The sequence below is a fragment of the Chroicocephalus ridibundus genome, chromosome 3, assembly GCF_963924245.1.
Source record: "Chroicocephalus ridibundus chromosome 3, bChrRid1.1, whole genome shotgun sequence".
NCBI classification, from domain to species: Eukaryota; Metazoa; Chordata; class Aves; order Charadriiformes; family Laridae; genus Chroicocephalus; species Chroicocephalus ridibundus.
Genome location: NC_086286.1, coordinates 117,250,915 through 117,274,548, shown reverse-complemented (window position 1 = coordinate 117,274,548; position 23,634 = coordinate 117,250,915). Strand labels below are relative to the sequence as shown.

Sequence of the window (23,634 nt, the reverse complement as noted above, 5' to 3'; positions counted from 1 at the left end):
GACCCTGATCCGGCTCTGGGAGAGCTAGGCCCTAGAGTCTACATGTTTGTGACATAATCATGCACAATACGTATTAGGATCCATACATCTAAAGGGAGAAAATCCCTTCCACCAAAAGTCTTTTCCTTGCTTCTGATCTCACTATTTTAAAAGCTTGGAAATATTTCACATCTTTCCAGATAGAAGTAGGTATCAAAAGAAGAAAAAAAAAACAACTTTTTTTTTTTTTCATTAGTAAAGCACTTTGAGCTCCTTCTCGAACAAGAAGTCTTACTTAATGGTTGTTCTTAACATAGGAATATTGGCAGCTCAGGCAGAGGAAGTCTCTTTTCATTCTGCTACTTAAAACAGAATTCAGAGTATGTGCATGACTTTTGCTACATGTGTACTTTTGCTGCATACTTACTATCTTACTATTAAAAAAAATACATACAAAGATAGCAACGCACATTCTTTTTTATGTGTTTAAATGCAAATGCCCTACAAATTAACGGATGATGTCAGAAAATTCCTTTCCTTTCTAGCTTAGCTCAGAAACCACAAAGTCATTCAATTTTGGATCCATTCCTATTTCCCAGACTCCCCAGGAGATTTAGTAGAAGCAAGACAAGCTTTTTCCTGGAACCCCACGGGCATTACTACATTTTTTAGATGTAGATAAGGCTGCTACAGCTCTGCATTTGGAAAGTCAAGATTTCATTTATAAGGTGCTGAAGCTGGCAGGCTTTCATGTTGGGCCCTCGGTTCACAATCTCCAGCAGAAGAGGAAACGGAGTGTATGTCAGCAGCAAGCAACCGAGCGCAGAACAGAGACATCTCAGTTCAGTGCCTATGTTCGCACAGCTGAGTGCTATGTAGAGATACCATGTGGGTCTGGAGAGCAAAATATTTAGGTTAGCAGAGCACTGCTTTCAGCAGCAGCACTTCAACAGCGCTGCTCGGGCCCAGTACCAAGTCACCATCTTTTAAGTTTTCAGGTGTCTTACAAAGGTTAAAAAGGAGTCTTCATCTCTTGAGTGATGACTCTTTTCCAGGGTGGATGGGAAATAAAATAATAAATATAAAAATAAATATAAAATAAAGCCAAAGAACATGACTGAGGAGCTCTGATTTTGCTCCTGAGTACGTGCAGGGTAGTGGCGAACACAGCAGGACAAGCTCTCAACCTGGGCACAGCTCTGGGCAATGCATTGCCACAGGCTAACACAGAGACATGACAGTTCAGCTTGGTAACCACCAGAGAACTGGTTCCTGACTCCTGTTCTTTTCCCCTCTTCTCCAAGGGCAATGGAACTACCTGCAGTATTTAACCAGGAATAGCCTCTTGGAGATGACCTTCTTAGACTGATGCTGAAGGCTTTGAGGAGGACAGTGGTGGTGACTGGGACCAGGAGCAGCTGTTCTGTGGCCTGACGGCTTTTTCCAGCTTCTCCCAATCCTGACTGCACAGCCTGGTGACAGACTTGCCACCGCTCAGGGAGAAGATGGTTGGAAAGCAGGGATGTACCTGACCTGACCATTGGAAGGGGAGTAGGTGTTTTCATGCTCCAGCTCTGAGTACAAACACTAGAATGAAATATTCAGGATCAAAATTAAAGGAAAACAAGAATATCTATAAGTAGCAGAGCCACTAAAATCAGTGTTTTTCAGATTTATGTTATGACTTTTACATCTTCCCATGACAGCAGCCACCTACAATGATCCTAACTCCTCTTTTCATATCTGTCTTCCTGGTAAACTACTCTCATTACCTCTCCTTTTACATTGTATTTCGTATCTGAGCAATAGGCAATGTGGCAGATTTGGAGATGTCAGATCATCCAGGGAGTTTGCTATTATGTAGCAGAAGAACAAGCAGACAAATACTCTGCATTTGCACTACGGTCCTTCCCCCAGCAGGGCAACAAATTGCATGTTGCTGTTGATTCTCATTAAATGTTTTAAGAATTTAAATCTCTTTAAGAACTTTATCCTTCTGTCAAATTCATTTGGAACGGGACATCACTGGGGAACGATGGACAGATGGTATAATCACATAAGCCTCCTTTCAGTGGGAATCCACATTAAAAACAAAACAAAACAAAACAAAACAGGCAAAAGAAGCAAAAATAATTATGGTTCTTTTTCAAGACTGGATGGAGGCAGAAAGACTTGACACTTTGGTAATGATTATGCAGTGATCAGGGTCAGAGGCAATGTTTAGAGCCTCCCTTCAAAATGTTAAGAGCCCTTACATGGGCTACGATGTACAGATACCACTGAGCCACTAGCTACCACCAACTGCAAAGGCTGTGAGTCCGCTGCACCAGACCCCATCCCAGCTCAGGACGAAAGCCGCATCCTGCCTCACTTTCCATTCTCTCCTCCAGCTCCCCAAAGTTCCTTGGGGAACTTTGTCTGCAGAGGCAGCTGGGAGCATTTCAGAGAGGTGCATAAGTAGCCCACAGCCCTGTGTGGGCTTCTGGGGTTTAGGATCACCCAAACCAGATGCCAGAATAGCAGTTTTTTGCAAGTGCTGCATACGACCTCAACGCTGCTGTCCACATTACTGTTTCTAAAAGGTACTTTCAGCCTCGCTGTGTAGCACAAAAGACCCCAGGTCACTGACACCCACCCCATTTTGACTGCTAGAAACATTACTCCTATATTATGTAAGAAATCTCCTGGAGATTTGTGGCAGTCAACAGGAAATCAGTTAAGCCACTGCATCTAAATAATAAATCTCTAATGCTGTAGATAAAATCAGTGCTGGAGGCTGTTGCGTCACGTTAAGTAGCTGTGTGCACCACTACTCCAAGCATTCCTGGAAGTGTTCAAGGCCAGGCTGGATGGGGCTTTGAGCAGCCTGGTCCAGTGGGAGGTGTCCCTGCCCGTGGCAGGGGGTTGGAACTGGATGATCGTTCAGGTCCCTTCCAACCCAAACCATTCTGTGATCCTATGAGAGCAGCAGTGGGGTGTCACAGCGGGTGCTGGAAAGAGGACGCTGCCGCTCTGCGCCCCGCTGTCCCTTACAGGGTGCGGGGAAGGGCTGCAGCTCCGGCTCCTGCTCCCCCACCAACCCAGGGGAGATGCTGCGGCCCTGCTGACCCTCGGGGTGCGAGATGCGGGGAGGCGGCGGCCCCGCTGCACCCCCGGGGCCGGTGCTGCGGTGCCCCTCGGTGCCGCCGCCTCGGGCGAAGCAGTGCCGGGGGAGGTCAGGACCGCTCCGTGCCGTGCCGGGGGAGGGCAGCCGTGCCGGGGGAGGTCAGGACCGCTCCGTGCCGTACCGGGGAACGGCTGAGCCAGCGCGGGCGGCCCCGGGCACAACAGTGCGAAAGGGAAAGCCAGCGCCCGGGTGACTTCCCCCTGCCCGAGCGGGGCGGGGCGGGACGGGGAGGGTGGTGGTGGGGGTGGCCGCCATCACCCGCTTCCCGGTTGCCCGCCCCGTCTCCGGCCGCGCCCGCAGCCCCGTTCCCCGCCGCGCCAGGCAGCATGAGCGGCTCCGGGCCGGAGGCGGCCCAGCCCGGCCAGGCGGCGGAGGCCGGGCTGCAGGAGGCCGAGCAGGACTGGGCGGCGGCCAAGGCTTTCTACGACAACCTGGTTTCCAAGAGACCCCGGCCGGTGAGTGCGGGCGGGGAGAGCGGGCCGGGGATGGGGGTGGTGGTGGTGGGGGGTGTCCGGAGGCTGGGGGGCGAGGGCTGGGGGCTGCCGGCCGGCGCTACCCTCCTCTCGCCCCGCAGCCCAAGCCCCAGCACGCCATCACGGTGGCCGTCTCCTCCCGAGCCCTCTTCGACCTGGTGGAGGAGCGGCGGATCTACGAAGAGCAAGGGGTGGAGAAGTACGTGGAGTACCAGCAGGAGAACGAGAACGTCACCCTCAAACCCGGACCGGCTTTCCACTTCGTCAAGGTACCCGGGGCGGGCTGGCCCGGCGTGGCAGGGGGTCGCGGCGGGGCGCGGAGGATGCTGCCCGGCCAAATTTCGGGAAGAGGAGGAGCCCGAAACCTCCTTGGGCGGAGATAATCCTGCCCCGGGGAAACGTTTTGGGGACTCGTTCCCCCAGCGGTCAGTTCGCCCCGGCCAGGGAGGGCACGGCATCGTCTCCGCATCGCGCTGCGACGCCCCGTCCTTGCGGCCACCCTTCCTCTCCCCTCCCCTTTTCTCCCCTCCTTTCCTCTCTTCTCCTCTCCTCTTCTTTCCTCTCCTCTCCTCTCCTCTCCCCTCCCGCCGGCACTAATGCTAAACGCCTGCGGGAGATCACGTACCGCTCGCGTCACCGGGAGCGGAGTTTTACCCTCAGCATCCCGGTTTGCATCCCCCGGCTCTCTGCTTCCCATCGGAGCAACCTGCATTTTCCGCTGGACACGAAGCTGCACGAAGCGCCTTCCCTCTTGAAGACTGATTTCACTTAGGATAGGCCCCCAAATCAAGTTTGTTGCAAGCTCTTCCCCCTAAAACACGTCTTAGTTCCTCATTCCATTTTTATGTCTCACTTAACTACTATGATTAAAGGCAGCGTTGATCCAATATTATTAAAATTATTTTATTCAGAAATGAACAATTTTTTTTTTTTTATTTTGGTCAGCTTTGATTTTTCCTCACCGTCATTGTCACCCTGGAAATTGTTCTTGAGGACCCAGCAAAAGCAACAGAGCCCCTAGTTGGGAGTCAGGGTTTAAGCGGAGGTGAAATGGAATATTTTACGTTCGTTGCACAAGATAAGAGAAATGGCCAAGGTAAACAGCCTCCAGCATTGAAAGCAAGTGAAATTACCAAAAAAAAAAAAACAAGGAAAAAAAAAGAAAAAGAAAAAACCCTAAGAGAAGGCTCCAGGGAGACCTTATTGGGGCCTTCGAGTACCTAAAGGGAGCCTACAAAAAAGATGGGGAGGGACTCTTTATCAGGGAGTGTAGTGATAGGACGAGGGGTAACAATTTTAAACAAAGAGAAGAGATTTAAATTAAATATTAGGAAGAAATTCTTTACTGTGAGGGTGGTGAGACACTGGAACAGGTTGCCCAGGGAAGTTGTGGATGCTCCATCCCTGGAAGTGTTCAAGGCCAGGCTGGATGGGGCTTTGAGCAGCCTGGTCTAGTGGGAGGTGTCCTTGCCCACAGCAGGGGGTTTGAAACCCCCTGGTGGATGATCTTTAAGGTCCCTTCCAACTCTAACTATTCTATGAATCTATGATTCTATGATAAAAGCATTGCTGTAAAATAATTCGCCTTGTACACCAGGGAGGCTGCACTGACTAGTGAATTTGCTGCATCTTTTCATATCTGTAGCAGCTAGAGATAGCAGCCCTGTTCGCACAGTCAGTTTTCAAGAGATTTGTTAGAGTTCAGTGTCTAATTCACTTTGAATATAAGCAAGATTTGACTGTTTAACTCCTCACATTTTGAAAATGAGCTATGCCCAGCTAAATGTATCTTGACCTCTGTTCTCTTCCAGTATGGTATTTGGGTTTGAATTCTTTATATTTTTAGGAGATTCATAAATTGCTTAGTCACAGGAATCATTAGACTAGAGAACTGAGGGTTTGTTGGGTGACACTTTCTATTTGGAGGCAAAGGAGGAAAAAAGAAATAATATATTTTTGTTTGGATTTCTTATTGGAATCTTTAAGACATTAACTTAAAGTATTGTTATCTCATGCTTGTAGCACTTAAGAATCTTAATCCCAGGCCAGGACCTCCTTGGGCTGCAAAATGTACAGGCATTGGACAAAAAAATGCCACCCCCTCCTTCATTCCCCCTTATTCTCTAATACTTTAAGAGATTGCTAGTGCACTAGGGTATTGGCAGAGAGTATGAAAAGAAAAAAGGCATACAAAGGGGTTATGAACACATAACTAAGGTTTTTTGCTAGGTCTTATACCAGGCTCTCACTTAGAGTTTTCCCACATGACATAGCCCTGCTTTTTAAAGTGAGATTCTCAGAATTTAATTATAAAATCTGTGTTTTAATTCTTAACAACTGGCCTGACTTTTTAAAGCACCTTAATGAAAATCAATCCATCTTGCATTCATTTAATGATTCATTGTTGACTTTATTGCCATAATCCCACGGAATTCCATTCAAGGGCCAAGATCCCAAAGCAGAGGTCTGTGTATAAACCTAGAGCAAAAAGCAAGTCTTACTCCAAAGGGATAAGATTCTAAATAACACGAGAGAACAGCTGGATACAGAGAGAGACGAGCAGATGAAAGGTCAGGAAAATACTAGTGACAAACAGTTGATATAACATTCTGGCCCATTACCTTTAAAGAGATCTCAAATGAATCGAAATCTGTCTTGTTCACTACCGCAATTAGAAATCGCGAAGGTGATCACGTTTGGCAGGGCATGATTTTGTACTCATTACTTACGGACAGTCGTTGGCACCTGACCACCTGTACTGTGTCAGTGGATCTTTGCATAAGGATGTGGCCCATATTCACATTTGTGCATGCAAAACAAGTAGTTGCACGTATACATTCCTTAACACCTTCTCCTTGATTTCACGACAACAATTTCCACGTGGACAGGAAAGTCCAAATTTCAAGTGGAGGAGGAAAAAAAAAAGAAAAAGATTAACAGGGATTGTGATAATGTTCAGCGATGCATTGATTTATACTGGATGAATGGTGTCCCAAGGAAAAGGATTTCTGTGATAAAGCTAAATTCCGTAACTCAGCAAAAGAAACCTACTTGCTTCCCTTCAAATGAACCCAGTCAAATGGTTCCTGGGAGCAGCAAAGCAGAAAGGAATAAAACAAGTTCAGCAAGTTAAACTATCAGGTATTTCACATTCTCCCTAAAGACAGTCCTATCACTAAACCCACAGGGATTAAGAACTGGGGCACATTCCACTTGTCTGTTGACATCCACTTTTTTCACCTGCAGGCGCTGGAGCATGTGAATGCCCGGCTTCTTGAGCTGTACCCTGATGATGAAGAACGATTTGATATTGTTCTGATGACTAATAACCACGCCCAAGTGGGAGTGAGACTCATAAACAGCATCAATCACTATGGTAAGTAAAATAAATACTACCTTGTAGAACTGCCTGCTGTTATACAATAAAATGAATTACTTCTAGCTTTCCTGTTCGAACCTTGGTAAAAGCTTTTTTGATACTGGCACCCATCCCTCGGAGGATGATGTTTATTTTTGGGTGTCAGCATAAGTGAGATAGCGTTAAACAGAATTTGTTCCAAAACTCTGGATTTAACTTGTCAGGTGTGAATCTTAATTTCTGAAAAAAAAAAAAAAAAATCTTTAAACTTTTTGTACTTTGGTATTTGTGCCCCCTATACATATACATTCACGGCAGTTATTCTGCTGCCTTGGAGGGATTTTGTGTGAAATTCTCAAGGAGGAAGGACTGATCAAACATTGTAGTCACTTTAAGTTGTCTGACTTGCTGGAATTACAGTGAACAGCTATTTCTTTTTTAAGTTCACAGCCGGTTGTAGGCTAGTGTACCTTTTTAGGGGTTCCTTTTACAGGTTTGTAGTGTCAAGGCAGAGTCACACCTTGTTGTGCTGTTCTTACTTTAGGTTTAACAATTGAACGTTTCTGTATGACGGGAGGAAAAAGCCCTATTGGTTACCTGACTGCGTATCTTACGAACTTGTACCTCTCAGCAGACTCAGAAAAAGTGCAAGAAGCTATAGAAGCAGGTTTGAACTGACTTTCTTTTGTTATTTCTCTCTTGAGCTTGTTAAAAAAATAATATGTTGTATGTCTTTGACAGAAAGTGGTGCTGCTTCATCAAATGCAGGAAGTCACAACTGTGTATGGTGCAGACATCACTTATTTTTACTTAAATCAAATAAAATCAGATTATTTCTCTGTATTTTTTCTCTCTGACCCTTCAGCCTGCTGATAATGACAATTTAATCAGCCTCTACCTTTGCTGCACCTTTCTGTCTTCTCCCATGCTATAAGAAATGAATTCCCATACAAAACTACTCATCTCTATTCAACTTCTATTCGAATAGAGACATATCTTTCATACGACTTACAAAAACCAACTTCTGTGTTTTGTAAAGAGTTAAAAAATAACAAATGGTTTGACTCAATGGTCTCCTTGGAATTTCCTGCTTTGTCTCATGTGCAGCACACCTTGGGGACCGGTGTTGCATATTCTTATATGGAAGCAGAAGGAAGCATCTCTAAGAAGTTATGTCAACGGGACAGCTTCCATCCATTTGTGTTAAAGAACCACCATTACTAATTAGCTTTAGTGATTGTTTCTGCTCACGGTATAAAAAGGTCACCACAAATGAGTTGTTGGAACCGCACTGCTGGCAGTTTAATGAACGACTTTGCGGGACATGGTAACTGAGGTTCTCTGATCCGTTTTCAGGCATCGCATCAGCTACGATGTTCGCTGCCAACAAAGACGTTGCTTACTCAGATACACAGTTGAGGGTGGCATTCGATGGGGACGCGGTTCTCTTTTCTGATGAATCAGAACAGATTGTCAAAGAGCAAGGATTAGACAGATTTTTTGAACATGAACAGCTGAATGAAAATAAGCCTCTTGCCCAGGTTTGTACTTCTTGAATCGGTGAGTTTTCAAAACGTCTGTTGACATTAATTGCTGCTGCATTTCTCCAGTTTCCCCGGTGTATGTATTCTTCTTTGCGGAAGCTGGCTGCCCTATTTATTTCCTTTTTCAAGGATAATCTTTAAAATGCATATTTGATACAAAAGAGCCCACCGTTGGAGTCATTTCACCAGATCTCCTACTTCACTGAGAGAATTGCATACATAAGACAGTGGCTTACAGTTGTATTTTAATTGTATCATTAGAGAAAGATGCAACTAATTTCCTTCATTGTTTTTTTTACCAGATTGCATAGGTAATCCTTATTTCAAGCACTGGGATATTCCGCTTATTGAAACAGGGTAACTATAGAATCATAGAATTGGGTTGGAAGGGACCTTTAAAGGTCACCTAATCCAACCTCCCCTGCAACGAGCAGGAACATCTTCAACTAGATCAGGTTGCTAATAATCTGTAATATCGATGCTTATTCCCAAGCAGAACTGTGCCCTTTGTCTAAAAATCGCAAATATTTTAACGTTAGCTTGAACTGAAAGACCAATTCTGCTATTGTTAAAAATGGTATAAATTCAGAATAAAAGCTTGATGTGGGAAAGTACTGGACAGTGCAATATATTGCAATTTGATCCAAACTATCATCTACTTCTTTTAATCGGAGTGTAATTCTAATATTATCTTTAGTCTAGGAAGAATTCAGTGATATCTATGTAATTAGATCTCTTACTGGTTTTTGCACAGAAAAAAAATGCACCTTGTGGTTCATAGTAGAAAGAGCTAAGTGTTTTTAAAGAACATTTTATTAAAGTTAAGGACTATAGTTATAACTTTATAAGTTTATAAGAGATCTTGTAAGCTTTAGTGAGAATCAGTTTCCTATGGCTCATACCATGTAGGATTATAGTTTTAACTTTTTTTCCAATTTGTGAATTCCTGGTGAGGGGGCAGACCCGTTTGGACACATTACATAGAGAATTTGCTGAGTAGCGTAGCATTAGGGAAGGAATCCTGTCTGTAACTGGCAATAAACCAGAATATAGCAAAAGAATGATGTTGTGAGCTGTGGGCAAGTACTAAATATGCTTCTGGTATTTCATACTCAGGGTCCTTTGAAAGGTTTTCTGGAAGACCTAGGGAAACTCCAGAAGAAGTTCTATGCAAAAAACGAACGATTAAATTGTCCTATAAGGACCTTCCTGGTCACAGCCAGAAGCGCGGCGAGCTCAGGAGCCAGAGTGCTGAAGACACTTCGTAGCTGGGGTCTAGAGATTGATGAGGCACTCTTCCTAGCAGGAGCTCCTAAAGGACCGATCCTGGTGAAAATCCGCCCTCACATTTTCTTCGATGACCAGATGTTTCACATCGAAGGAGCACAGAAATTGGGCACCATAGCTGCGCATGTTCCCTACGGCATTGCTCAGAAATACCACAAACCTGCATGACTGAATGGCACCATTAACGATAAGGTTCTTAACTCAGCCAGCCTGTACCATACCAATAGTTGTGTCTGAAAACCTCTACGTTTGTATGTTGTAAGCGCCATGTTTAAAGATTTAACTTCTGGCTAGAACAGCCTTTAAAGGAAGTATTTTTAATATAGGTAAGTTTTTAATAGAGTTATTTTAATAGCGTTCTTAAGCAGTCTAGGTTTTTTACCCATCTGGATCTAACACTGTGTTTGATATTAGGAAAAGATTTGTACTGTTTTTATAGCTTAAGGCATATTTTGAGAGACAGAGAGAACAGTTATATTTTCTTTAAAAACTGTTGACGGGTTATTTATAACAAAAATCATGCTGCAATGCTAGTCCTTGACGGTTATTTCTGCAATTACCAAAAGCACAGTTTACGTATAAGTGTTTACCTCTTGGTGGTTTGCTTAAGTGTGTGTTCAGCAGGTTTGTTATCACGAGGTTTCAGCTTCCAGTGAAATGTTAGCTTATTTGATCTTGTGTTTACAGGAACCCTTTATTTTTCTATATTGTTTTCCTATTCTAATAAAGCTGGCTTTACAGAACATTGTCATTTTCTATGTAGAGGTTTTAGCAAAATTTCCTGTGTGGTTTGTGTAATCAGTGTCTCTGTGGCTCTTGCCTCCTTTGGATATTTAGAACCAGAAGTGACCACTTTCAGCCAAATTTGAGAGAGAGAGAGAAATCTCAAATACACTTAAGTCCTAACAGATTTCATAGAGTTGGGCAGAAGTCAGAGGTGCCGTGAGTATCTTGACTGGGACAAAGACTGAAGCTTTAGAACATACCTTTGTAACAGAAGAGATTCTGCCCTAAATAATGCTGATGATGGAACTCCTTGTTTCTTGACTAGGTTCACTTAGGATTTACAGCTGTTCTGTGACCTGTGTGAACTCAGTTTGGCAACCTCACATGAGTTTCCAGGGGAGAGGTGCCTGTTGCAACGTGAATTCATGTAAATTTACACCGTAGTTCTATTCTACCTCTTTTATGCTAAGTTCCTGTATCTCAGTGTCATCCGTGTATCCGAGTGCCTTCCAAAAGACACAACTAACATCTGTCAGGTGGTGTTTGTTCTCTTTCTTTCCCTAGTGGAACAAGTGTCCTGTTTTATTTTTAATGTTGCTATGTATTTATACCAGAAGAGACAAAACCAAAAGAATGTGCTTTGCAGTGGGAGTAGAAGTTGGTGAAGGCTTGTGATGATCTGTGGTTCCTGGGGGAATTCACTCCAGAATCTCACATTAGCCTCTGAGGAAGTTTGGTCTCTTCTGTCCGGATGAACTGTCCTGTTATTGCAGAAAGCTTCATTGCATTAATTGTGGTTTCCCTCTCGGAAACATCGTCAGTCTTTTAAATATTCTGGGTCTAAGCCACAAGGTCCTTTGAAAGCAAAGACAAAAGCCTTGATCCTTCATGAAACTCAAATACAGGCCATTAGAAAGGGGTTTTTTGTGTTCACACCAGCACGCGTTGTTGATGAGGTGTGCTGCAGAGTTCTGGTGTACTTGGACTTCCATAAGTGCTAAAGGCTTTGTGTCCAAAACGTATCGCATTTCCCAGCCCAGCCAGGAGGTGAGGAAGACGTGAATAACTGAGGTCTGGTCATTGTCTGCCAGGATGGGATAGAGTTACCTCGCCAAGTGGAGATTATAAGAAATGTTATTAGCAGATGTTTTTATGTGAGAGCTCAGAATCGGCAAGGAATCCAAAAATATTCCTTAGCTGTGGAATATAAATTGCGTGTACACCTTCATCACAAAAGCATGGCTGCACATTTCAGGAACACCGGTTGGTGCTGCCTTGCTGAAGCAGAACATGGATCAGCCATTTTTCATCCATGCGCTGTTAGAGCTATAGATGTTGGGTGGAGGAAAACATGAAGGATATCTGCTGTGCGAAGATTGCTGGCACTTGACTCTCATTGAACAGACCAATTCAGGTCTGATACTGGAAAGGGCTAATGGGATCCTTGATCCCTGTGGGACTCCAAAGGTGACTGTCTCATGCCTGACAGGGTGAGCATGTAAATCAGTGAATAAATTTGAAATGGAATCATCTGGTCTACTATGTTTACCTTTATTTCCAATCAACCATCCATCTACAGCAAAAATGAAACCTACTGGCCAGGATATAGTTAGGAGCTTCCAGTTCTTAACATCTTTTTTTTTAATCTGTACACACAGTGACGGTGTCCTGTCAGTATACCTCTTGCAGTGTCATTCCTGACAGCAGCACTAAGGTATGCGTGAAGAGAAACGGAGTTCAGATATTACATTTCCACAGTAGGGTTTCTTAGTCATAGAATTCAAATTTACATTGAAGTCCAGAAGTTGACATTAAGGTCCACAATCACTTCTCCTAAGTCAGTTGACCAAAACGCCCTTAGATGTTTGTTCCTAATTGTGAGGCAACTGACCCAGGTTTGATGGCTGCTTCTCCTCATATCCATCTGGCAGCATGTTGGGTGAGTGGAGCCTCATTTGTTCGTGCAAGTGCCCTTCCAGACTGTTCTGGATGTACAGGGAGACTCGGGCTTGCCAAGTAGTCTCTGCACATTATTATTTTCTGCTCCAAGGCACAGATTGGCTAGCAGACCAAAATAATAATTGTCAAGAAAATTCTCTGAAATGGGACAGGGGCTGAGGGAAAGGGTTTTCTATTTTTGTAGACATAGACCAGAATGGTCTCTAAATAGCATTCTAGTCCACAAAGCAAAACAAACAAACATAAAACCAAAAACCAAAAACAAAACCCCTTGCTTCTCATACTTATGAGGATACCGTGAATTTATGCCCTAGCACCTCATAATCCTAAACAAGTCAGAGTTACAGCTGGGGGGAACAGAGGAGAGTCCTGTGGTTCTGGACTGGCCTGTCTATCAGCTTGTTTATAACACTGGAAGACAGACTCATGAAAAAGAAATTGTCATCCCAGCCAAAACCTGGAAGAGGACTGGTGATAACACAGATCAAATTCTGCGCTGAAACAAGAGCCTTGTCAGGCAAAGCCAGTCCTTGTTCCCATAGCTTCCAGGTTCGTGCACCACATCACAGGGAAGAGTCCTGGTAAGACAAATGTGAATGTCTCCTGCTGCTACCAATCCTCATGGACAAAAATATTGGAAATAAGATCCTGAAGGTGACTTAACTATTGTTTATTTTTTTTATAAGAGAACTTATCTTCAGAGTGCGTTGGATACCTCTTGCCAGCTACCAAGACATGACAAACCCATGTTCCTCAGTTCCTTCACACCTCCAAGACATCCTTTCAGTTTCCAGGCTAGCATGTCACGCATGGGGAAACAGACATCTGGAGGAAACAAAATAGTTCAGATGAAGATTTGGAGGTGGTCATCATTGCAGGTTTTCCAACATGTATCCTCCTGTGTTCCTGGACTGTGATCTGTTCTAAGGAGTCAGGAATCAGGAGGCTCCTACATCCTGAGGAGAATCCTCAGCTATGCTCCTTTGGGCTCCTCTGCTACATCCTGTAACCCTGGCTGGCATGCGGTATTGCTAAACAGAGCACACCCATCTCCTCAAGTGCAACAGTTGGGTACAGAAAGCAGTGAAGCGGGTCAATGTCTTAGGAGAAAAAATAACTTCGAGTTACCTTGCTCAGTAGTATCTGGGACCAACAACATCTGAATTCATATGGCATCCCTGCCTAGATGAGCAGCTTCTGATCACTATCACCCGTGAGCTCCTTGCACTGAAGGCTGTATTGACCAAAGATGAGCCCAGGCAAGACCCTTGAGGCAGTGGCCTCTCCAACACATTCACAGTCTTCTGAAGTAGTAGGTGTATCAGAGATGACTGCCAGAATCCCCACTGCCAGATACTGAATATCAGATTCTTTACCCACCACCAGGAGAATTTCTCACAGGATGAATCTGTTTCTCTAACAGGGCATTTCCTGGTTCTCTTATTTTGGCATCTCGTTGGCAACCACTGTCCCTTTCTCATGGTCCTTGGCTGCAGGGTCATTAGGCAGCAGAGGCGGGCACAGTTCCAACACCTAAAGATCTGATTTACTATGAGCAGGGTATATGGATGAACACCTCAAACTGGTTATGGGTCTTACATCAGGTTAAGGATGCCAAAAGTCATCTCTGTCACAAGCAGATGTAATGGTGTGGCCTGATTAAAATACCCTTTGGTGTAGTCATGAGTCTCAAAATCAAGTGAAGAGCCAAGAATGAAGAGATAAAGACTTTTCTGTGGTGCAGACGAAGACAGAAGAGGTCTCTCAGAGAATCCAATGTGTTTAGATGTGGTACCTATACAGCCCTTAACTTGCCTGAGAAGTACAACAGACGGTCAGAGGAGAGATGCTAAGGGTACTTCCAGAAAAATCGGATACATTTCTTCAGCTATAACATGAGCTGAAGTCAGCCTCAGAACAGACTGCAGCAACGCGAACAGACTGTGGGTAGTGTCAACACGTGACAGTTAAGGGGAGGCTACTATTGCAAATGGTTATCACGTCCAGACCAACCACAAGAAACCTGACGAAAGGTTCATGGGTTTCCTCTTAGGTTTCTTACTCATTTCCCCAGACGTGCTAGGTCTTGACTCAAGACAGACATGCTCATTATCAGCCAAGCTTGTTTCTGATCTCCCCCACAGACTGTTGTCTCCCTGGACTCTACTCATCTGCATGCTGGCCCCTAGTCCTGATCCTGAACTTCTTGTAATCCATGTTGTTCTATCCTTATTGTCCCTGCCTTATTCCTAAATCTGCACTGAACCCTATTACTGCCTTCCTTTTTTTTTTCTTTTTTTTTTTTTTTTGGTGAAACACCTACACCTTGTTTTAACTTACATTACTCTTGATAAAAATTCAGTTACCTTTTAATTGTCTCTCTGTACATTTCTACCAGCAGCTCTCCCAGGGTTAGGAGGAAAAGGATTTTGAGTGAGTGAACCTCAGTGGCCACTCCTGACTCCCTGGTTGTGTGTTCATGTTGCCTTGGGTGGGTTTGTCAAAGTCTGGGATTAGTAAAGGTGGCATCCGGAGACATGACATGACATGAAGAGGGTGGCTGAAAACAGGTTTTGGGTTAAGGATTCAAAATTATGTTGGCAGGTCTGAGGAGCCCAAGGGTTTCAGTCCCAACAACCGGAGAGGTCCAGTCGGGGTGCGAGCTATTCAAGGGACCCACATTATGTGCATGTGTAAGCCACTAGCGCAATTCAAACTGGACAACAGGAAGAGACCAGCATCTGGGAAAACCCAGCGTCAGAGCTGGTGCCTGGGTCTCTGAGTATAGATACTGGAGGGACCTCGGGTGCATGCAGATATTTTAGAGACCAGTGAATGTAAGTGTGCTTGTGAGGTGAGTGAGCAGTTGTACGCATAAATTCTGCAAGCAGCCTCTCTTCTGCCAGGCTGGGATGGGACAGACCCCCTTGGTCCTGAAGTCCACTAAATTCGGTTACCTCAAACAGGCTACCTCTAAGCTAATATTACTCAGCTGAAGTTGGTCCTAGAAGCAAGCGTTCAGCAGGTCTGACTGTCAGCTCACCAGTATGTTTAGACTCTGGAGCAGACACCAGCGTAATGACTTTTGTAACTTCCCCCCAGACCATCACTTCTGCTAACAACATGCAGCTAGGTTATCAAGACATGCTTGGCCATGTGCTAACACCTCTGCTACACTCAAACACACAATCCAACTTGATCCAGAGCCACAGGACCTGCTGAAATACCTAAGAAAGAAATCTGGTCTTGAAGGCAGCATGGGGTAGGTTTCAGCATGCTGCTTTGACGTATTCTCTCACTCCACTTATACTTGTACCTGAACTTTCCTGGAACATTTCATCAGCACAGAGGCCATCTGGCATGGAAAAGTCCACGTGCATGCTAATTCTCCAGAACAGGATAACCACTTCCAAACTGCCCAGTTGGAGCTCATGAGCCATGGGAGAGCCCTAACCAGTTCCCAGCCTTGGGCCAAAACTGTGCCACCGGCTGCTGTGTCAGTATAACAGCAGAGATGGTTCATTCCTGTGCTGGAATCTGCCCTGGCACCTCCCTATCTACTGCTCCAGCCTCTGCATCTCAAGCTGAAGACTCAAGGCAGAGAGAATTGAACGTGCCTTTTGCAGAAGCATTTTATCTGCCATGAAACTCAAAGACTGGCAATGAAATGTTGTAGGAGCCCTTAATGTCTATTTTCCCTGTGATGGAGTCACCCCTGTGAGATAGATAAATGTTAATACAAAATTTTGGTAGAATCTCTGCTAGCAAACTAAATGCTATTGGGAAAGGCTCTTGGGCCCTAGAACTCCACCATCTCTATGTCATTAAATTGTTGTTATTATTGTCATCAACAATTTTAAAATTGTCAGAACAGCCCCTGGTTTTGGCCCAGGCCAGGTAGCTCTCTCCCAGACAATACCTATCCATGTTTCAGGAGTCAGCATGGGATGACGTGTTGGGCGTTAAAAGGGCTGTTGTGCATCAGTTCTCTTCAGCACCAGACTGCAGCCCATGGTGCATTTAATTTACCAGCGTGGACATTGCTATTAGTAAAAGGGCCTTTGGACAGATGGAGGGACATCCTATTGCTGGGGCATCCTACCGCTGGGACATCCTACTGCAGGGACACCTTACTGCAGGGACACCCTATTGCAGGGGCATCCAATTGCTGGGACATCCTGTTGCTGGGACATCCTACTGCAGCGACATCCTACTGTGAGGACACCCTATTGTAGGGGCCTCCTATTGCTGGGACATCCTATTGCAGGGACACCCTATTGCAGGGACACCCTATTGCTGGGATATCCTGTTAATGGGACATCCTACTGCTGGGGCATCCTATCGCTGGGGTATCCTATTAACGGGACATCCTATTGCAGGCACATCCTACCACTGGGACATCCTACTGCAGGGACATCCTAACACTGGGACATCCTATTGCTGGGAGACTCTATTGCTGGGATATCCTATTAATGGGACATCCTACTGCCGGGACATCCTACCGCTGAGACATCCTACTGCGGGGGCATTCTACTGGGGGGACATCCTACTATTCGGACATCCTGTTGTGGGGACGTCCTATTAATGGGACATCCTACCGCTGGGACAACCTATTGCGGCGACATCCTACTGCATATTTATTTTTGAGCCAGGGAAGGAAGCAGCAGCTTTGCAGAAGTTGGGCAGCCCCGGGGCTGGGGCCCGGGAAGGCCGCCGGGGCTGCCGGTGGACGTCTCAATTAGACCTTAGGCTCATTAAGCTCCTCCAGGGCCGGCCTCCCCCGCGCGGCGCCGGACTACACTCCCCACAATGCCCATCGCCGCGCCCGGCCAATCCTAACGCACCCCGGGGGCCGGCCGGCCGGCGGGCGGCTAGGCGGGGGCGGCCACTTCGGGCGGAGCGCTGCTCGGCCCGGCGGCATGGCGGCGGCGGCCACGGCGCTGGCGCTGGGCGGTGGGCTCCTCCTGGCCGCCTGGCGCTGGTTGCGGGGCGCGGCCCAGGCCGCCGGGGCCGGGGCCGGGGCCTCCATGCGGGGCAAGACGGTGATCATCACGGGGGCCAACAGCGGGCTGGGACGGGCGGCGGCGGCCGAGTTGCTGCGGATGCGGGCCCGCGTTATCATGGGCTGCCGCGACCGGGCGCGGGCCGAGCGGGCGGCCCGTGAGATCCGGGCCGAGCTGGGCGAGCAGGGCGAGGCGGAGGGGGAGGGCGGCGAGCTGGTGGTCCGTGAGCTGGACCTGGCCTCGCTGCGCTCCGTCCGCGCCTTCTGCCACCGCGTCCTGCAGGTACGGCCGGGGGCGGCTGCGGGGCGCCGGGGCCCGTCGGGCCTTGCCGGGCCTACCGAGGGGTGCGGGGCGGCTTTGGCCTAGCGCGGAGGCCCCGGGAGCCCTCCCTGTGAGAGGACGGGGGGTGGACGCCGACAGAGCGGCGACCTCGAGGATCGGCCTTTACAGGGTTTGTTCCTCCCGCTGGCAGCCCGGTTTGGGGACACGGGGTGTTGCTGAGTTCACCGCAGGGTTTGGAAGAAAGGTGTGGGTAAATCGGCCGTGAATTAGCGCTTGGAAGCATAAAGTTCATACTAGTTTGGTTTGTTCTAGTCCAAATTATTCTAGTCCTTTTCTGTTATGAAAAGGAAGCGCTTGTTTCTGTATAAGACAAATGATTTGTCTTCCTTTCACTCTTAACTCTTACTTTAACCTGCCTCTGCTGCTTCAAATTGGTGTTACTGCTCAGCTTTGTCTCCAAAGAAATCATTCGCATGAGTGCGCTGCTCACAGGCCCAGCCATCCTTCTGACACCTTCTCAGACTGTCTCCCTCCCCGCCATCTCTGCGCAGTGCTAGCCGAGTTTAGTAGGTAGATGTTTTTGAATATATAAACCCACTGCAGATTTTGTGAAAACCTGAGTTGAAAGGGAACAGGGGCATCCAGTTGATTCGCCTGACAGAAATGCATCAAGAGGACTGTGTGGCCAGCAGGTCGAGGGGGGTCATCCTCCCCCTCTGCTCTGCCCTGGTGAGGCCACATCTGCAGTACTGTGTCCCGTTCTGGGCTCCCCAGTTCGAGAAGGACAGGGAACTGCTGGAGAGGGTACAGCAAGGGGGTATGAAGATGATTATGGCACTGGAACACCTCTCTTGTGAAGAAAGGCTGAGAGACTTGGGTCTTTTTAGTCTGGAAAAAAGACAACTGAGGTGGGATCTTATCAATGCTTATAAGTATTTAAAGGGTGAGTGTCAGGAGAATGGGGCCAGGCTCTTTTCAGTGGTGCCTGGGGACAGGACAAGGGGTAATGGGCACAAACTTGAGCATAGGAAGTTCCACCTAAACATGAGGAGGAACTTCTTTCCTGTGAGGGTGGCAGAGCCCTGGCACAGGCTGCCCAGAGAGGTGGCGGAGCCTCCAACTCTGGAGACATTCCAGCCCCGCCTGGACACGTTCCTGTGCGACCTGCTCTGGGTGACCCTGCTCTGGCAGGGGGGTTGGACTAGATGATCTCCTGAGGTCCCTTCCAACCCCTGCCATTCTGTGATTCTGTGAAATGCCCCTAGGTGCGTTCAGCAGTGTTATTAGACACCAGAGAGCAGAGGGAGGCACCATTAGAGGCATTATTCCATTCCCATGAAAGGTGTCGGTTAGGACTCTCATTTCACCACATCTAGCTACTCAAGCCACGAGACACAAAGTCATGGGAAGCCAGGCTTAATAATTTCTGCTGCTGCTTGGAGAAATTCTTGTATAGTACTTGAAAGATGCTCAGATGATGTTGTGAGAGGGGAAAGAAACAGAGAGGGACTTTATTGCATTAATTTTCAAATAGCTTTTCTAAAACTTAAATATCTGGAAAAAGTCAAGTTTTAAGTTGTCTAGTGGAGCTTTTTGTAGTCATATACATTCATATATATGAATCCAGTTATAATGTCTAACCTCACTTCAGTGTTCTGCGAACATATGCATATATGAAACAGATTATGAACAGATGTATGAACATACATTGCATATGTGCAAACATGCATAGTAAACACACAGTAAGAAACATACTGTCTGACTTCTAAGAATTATATTATTTATAGTACAAAATACCCAAAATTGTGAATTTGTTAGCATCTCTTTGTTGGTAAAGCCACTACAAGTGACTTTAGGTGAGAAATGGGTGATGAGAGTGCATGTAGCTGCAGAGTGCTCCTGACACCTGCGTTTTAACTTTCGTTTTCAAAATAATTCCAAAAGCAGGTGAATGACAAGGGATATGAGCTCAAGAAATACTTTCAAGAGCTGTGCCACCCACATTCATGTTATTTATCTTCTCTGACCTGGGACTCCTTCTTGGAGCTGTTTATTTGTGGTTTTGTTGGGTTTGGTTGGTTGGTTTTTTTTGTGTTTTTTTTTTTGTTTGAGATGAAAAACTGAAATATTGGCAGGATGGGGAAACATGTACTCCCACTGCCTAAATTAATTTGTGGGAGCTTTCCTCTGCACAACTGCAAGTGACTGCATCTTCCATTCTTTATTCTTACTGTGAAAAATAAAAGACTTTGAGATGTTGAAGGTTTCCGTGGGAAAATGGAAGTGAGCTCAGAAGTTGCAAGGAATAGCATTGCCCATCAAAGCAGTGTTTTGTGCACTATGTTGCACTTGGTCATAGTGTCTGCCTGCTTGGCATTGATCACATTACTCTAGCTTATTAAACGTAGGAGTCTCAGAAAATAGCACACGTGGAGGTCTTGCTTCTTGAAGTGTTCAGTCCTGCAAAATAAATCTTCCAGTCAGATGCTACAGAAAGCTTCTAAAGCAATGTTTTTCTCTAAAGAAGAAAGTATCACTTCAGTGAGCAGATCTATAGTTGGTACTTCTTCAGTCCTGTCCTGGTTTAGTGACAATAACCATTATGTGCCTTTGGGTGGAGAGAAGTGAGTTTGATGCTCTTCGGATCATGCCTCAGGGACCAAATTACACGAAACACTGAGCAACCTCAAGTCCCAGGGAAATCAGTCTGGGGTTGAAGTACTTGATGTTTTGTTTGATCGGATGGCAGCGTCATTAACTGAATGCCAAGTGCAGATTTGAGTTTTGCTCTTTTTGTACCATTGCTGCTAATGGCAGTCAAATAAAAGGCAAATGATACAAAATGCATTTGGAGATTCTCTATTTTTATCATCAAAATGACCCAAAATGATCTCAGCTTGCCCTCCAGTCCCTGCATCGGGTCTAAAGAATTAGCAGCAAAGACTCATACTGTTCTTTCTATAAAGTGAATACATTTGCTTCTGATTCATGCAAGCTTGAAGTTCCTCTGATGCTTTCACAATCTTTTGTAAGAGGTGGGTGAAAGTGTTGAATTCGGAACCTCTTTAGGTGGCTTACTTTAATCTGTATGTTTTGAAGAAGTTATTGTTTGGGTAAATTGGAGAGCTCTTAATTTCTGAGTGGATGCTGAAGCATGAAGTACGTGATATATTATACATATATTTAAATTATCCATACGACTCTCTCTGTTAATTACTTATGTTTCCTGATTCTATAGAGTATAACATACCTCCTTGGGTCTTTGTTTTCTGCTGACCTGAACCAGAATACTGATCCATCAAATAGCGCGTGCTGAGCCTGTCACAAATATTTCGAGGCTCAGTCCTGTAGATGCACCTTAGTTCTTGAGTAGACCTATTAGACTCAAATTGCATGAAGCATGAATGTTACTTTTTATGGTGAGTTCCGCTCCATAGTTCTCATCAAGCAGTACAATGAGATGTAGTGTTTTTAAAATAAGATAGTATTTACAGTAAGGAGAACAGCATTTTCAAAGTTTTTCATGACATCACCCCAGTAAGATGGTGGTTCTACAACACAACAGTTTCTCTTCAACCCTGAGGTTGATCCTTTGAGCTAAAATTTTAGTTCCACGTTTGCAGCGCTTTTGCTTGTGGAGTCCTTGGCTGAGGTTTGCCGTAAGTTAATGCGTGTGTTTTTGCAGTGCAATAAACAGGTTACTTTCTACAGGAAAACAAAATGCGTCAGAAAGGTAAATTATCACTGAATTGATAGAACAAGCTGCTTCTGGAGCAGCAGATGATTGTCTTCTCTGCCTGCATTAAAAGTAGATACAGACCTGCTGTTGTGTACCTGCATCCTACTGGGGTCAAGTTTAGTGGTTCATCTTAAGGTTTCTGTTCAGCAATGCTTTAAGAGAATATCAGGAGGTTACAATTCAGAAAACTAGGAATGAAATTATTTCTAACAATGAGAAATATTAAGAATAGTAGCGTGTTTTGCATGACAATTCTAAAACTGAATTGATATTTTTTCTTTCCTACTTGAAGGAAGAGCCAAGGCTGGATGTTCTGATAAATAATGCAGGGGTATTCCAGTGCCCGTACATGAAGACAGAGGATGGTTTTGAGATGCAATTTGGTGTAAACCACTTGGGTCACTTCTTGCTCACCAACCTTCTTCTGGGCCTCCTCAAAAATTCTGCTCCGAGCAGGATTGTTGTAGTGTCCTCAAAGCTTTACAAATATGGAGAGATCAACTTTGAAGACTTGAACAGTGAAATAAGTTACAATAAAAGCTTTTGTTACAGTCGGAGTAAACTGGCTAACATACTATTCGCAAGGGAGCTAGCCCGTCGGTTAGAAGGGACAGGAGTCACCGTCAATTCGCTTCATCCTGGGATTGTCAGAACAAATCTAGGCAGATATGTGAATATTCCTTTGCTGGCAAAACCCTTGTTCAACTTGGTGTCATGGGCTTTCTTCAAAACACCTCTGGAAGGGGCCCAGACTTCTATTTATTTGGCCTCTTCTCCTGATGTCGAAGGCGTGTCGGGAAAATATTTTGGGGACTGCAAAGAGGAAGAACTTCTGCCCAAAGCTATGGATGACTTGGTTGCAAGAAAGTTGTGGGATATCAGCGAAGTGATGGTTGGCTTATTGAAATAAGTGCCAGGGGGTATCTGCTAAAAGAATGCAGATAACTATGCAATACATGTTTGCAACAGTGTAATTCTCACTTTAAATGCTGTGGGAATACAGATTACTTTGCTTGATAAGTATTAAATAAAGGAGTGATTTATGCTGGAACTCTGTTTTGAAATAAAGGACAATTTTAATTTAATGGAGACATTAAAAAAAGTCTGAAGTAGAGTTTGAGGGTGTGAATATAATTTCTGGTTAAATCTGCTTAGAAACTCATGTTTTAAAAATAAACAAAACTGTGTTTTGCAATATATATGCATATTTGTCATGTTCCACTACTTGTAGTTGGGCTGGATGATGCAGGGTACTGATGGTGAAACGCTTCTCCTGTAAAAAGGTTTTGAAAATAGATCCTAATAATAGGATTGTTGTATTTTTTTTGAGCCACCACAGTGAAAACTGGAAGGAACAGTTTTACCGATGTTTTACACTGTAACCGTTTAGGCCCCTGAGTGCCATTCAAAGACTTGTTGTCAGCCCCATGGTTCAGTGAACAAGACTATTGAGCCGCTGCAGTTGAGCTGTGAAGCACAAAGTCAACTTTTTTGAGTGATGTCGCTGCTATTCAGTGAGTAAATACACTTGGTTGTGCAAGCTGAATTTTTATTTTCGTGTGTGGTGAATTTGCTATTTCTTGATATGCAGACACCTTGGGTTTCAATAAAAACGTAGTTGACAGATGTATTACGGTCTTGATAGGGCTTTGCATGTCAGGAATTGTGTGCATACAAAGTTCACAAGACCTCACCCAGATTAGACCGAAGAGAATACGCTTTTCAGTATGTGTTTGGCTTGACTGATGGCACTTTAACTCAGCAATGAGATTAGCTAAATCTGTCTAATACAGCCTACTGAATATTCTTTAATAAACATCTTTTAGAAAAAGACTTGGCGTTCTTTCTTTTACTGTGGAAGATATATCAGAAACCAGCAGTCCTGATACAGTAGCCTTGTGTCAAAGCAGAAGATTCACCTGTATTGGTTTGGGGAGCCTGGCAGGTGGGGTTGGTAGAAGTAAAATGTGCTCCAAATAAATACAGGGGCATTATGTGAAGCTGTACTGATTTATTCTTTTTTTAATTCGTATAACTTATGGGTTCATACTGACTTGTTTTGCTCTGCATGAGTAAAATGTTGTAGCAGTTATACAGACTAAATATGGAAGAATAATT

General features: G+C 45.1%; 2 protein-coding genes across 2 annotated transcripts; both read left to right on the top strand.

The window, feature by feature from the left end:
- Positions 1-2,937: 2,937 nt before the first annotated feature.
- On the top strand, positions 2,938-12,033 carry NT5C1B (5'-nucleotidase, cytosolic IB). The gene is made up of 6 exons (XM_063330526.1): positions 2,938-3,600; positions 3,720-3,887; positions 6,865-6,994; positions 7,521-7,643; positions 8,333-8,517; positions 9,637-12,033. The coding sequence occupies exons 1-6, from the start codon at positions 2,938-2,940 to the stop codon at positions 9,973-9,975; spliced, it is 1,608 nt and encodes a 535-aa protein (XP_063186596.1). The 3' UTR covers positions 9,976-12,033.
- A 5,357-nt stretch (positions 12,034-17,390) lies between these two features.
- On the top strand, positions 17,391-23,347 carry RDH14 (retinol dehydrogenase 14). The gene is made up of 2 exons (XM_063330527.1): positions 17,391-17,777; positions 21,809-23,347. The coding sequence occupies exons 1-2, from the start codon at positions 17,412-17,414 to the stop codon at positions 22,424-22,426; spliced, it is 984 nt and encodes a 327-aa protein (XP_063186597.1). The 5' UTR covers positions 17,391-17,411; the 3' UTR covers positions 22,427-23,347.
- Positions 23,348-23,634: the final 287 nt, after the last annotated feature.

Bases quoted from the DNA above. Each gene is read 5' to 3' on its own strand.
- RDH14 (XM_063330527.1), top strand. From the start codon at position 17,412: ATGGCGGCGGCGGCCACGGCGCTGGCGCTGGGCGGTGGGCTCCTCCTG. The intron at 17,778-21,808 runs GTACGGCCGGGG...TCCTACTTGAAG, and splicing joins TCTGCCACCGCGTCCTGCAG to GAAGAGCCAAGGCTGGATGT.
- NT5C1B (XM_063330526.1), top strand. From the start codon at position 2,938: ATGAGAGCAGCAGTGGGGTGTCACAGCGGGTGCTGGAAAGAGGACGCT. The intron at 3,888-6,864 runs GTACCCGGGGCG...TTTCACCTGCAG, and splicing joins CGGCTTTCCACTTCGTCAAG to GCGCTGGAGCATGTGAATGC. The intron at 7,644-8,332 runs GTTTGAACTGAC...ATCCGTTTTCAG, and splicing joins GCAAGAAGCTATAGAAGCAG to GCATCGCATCAGCTACGATG.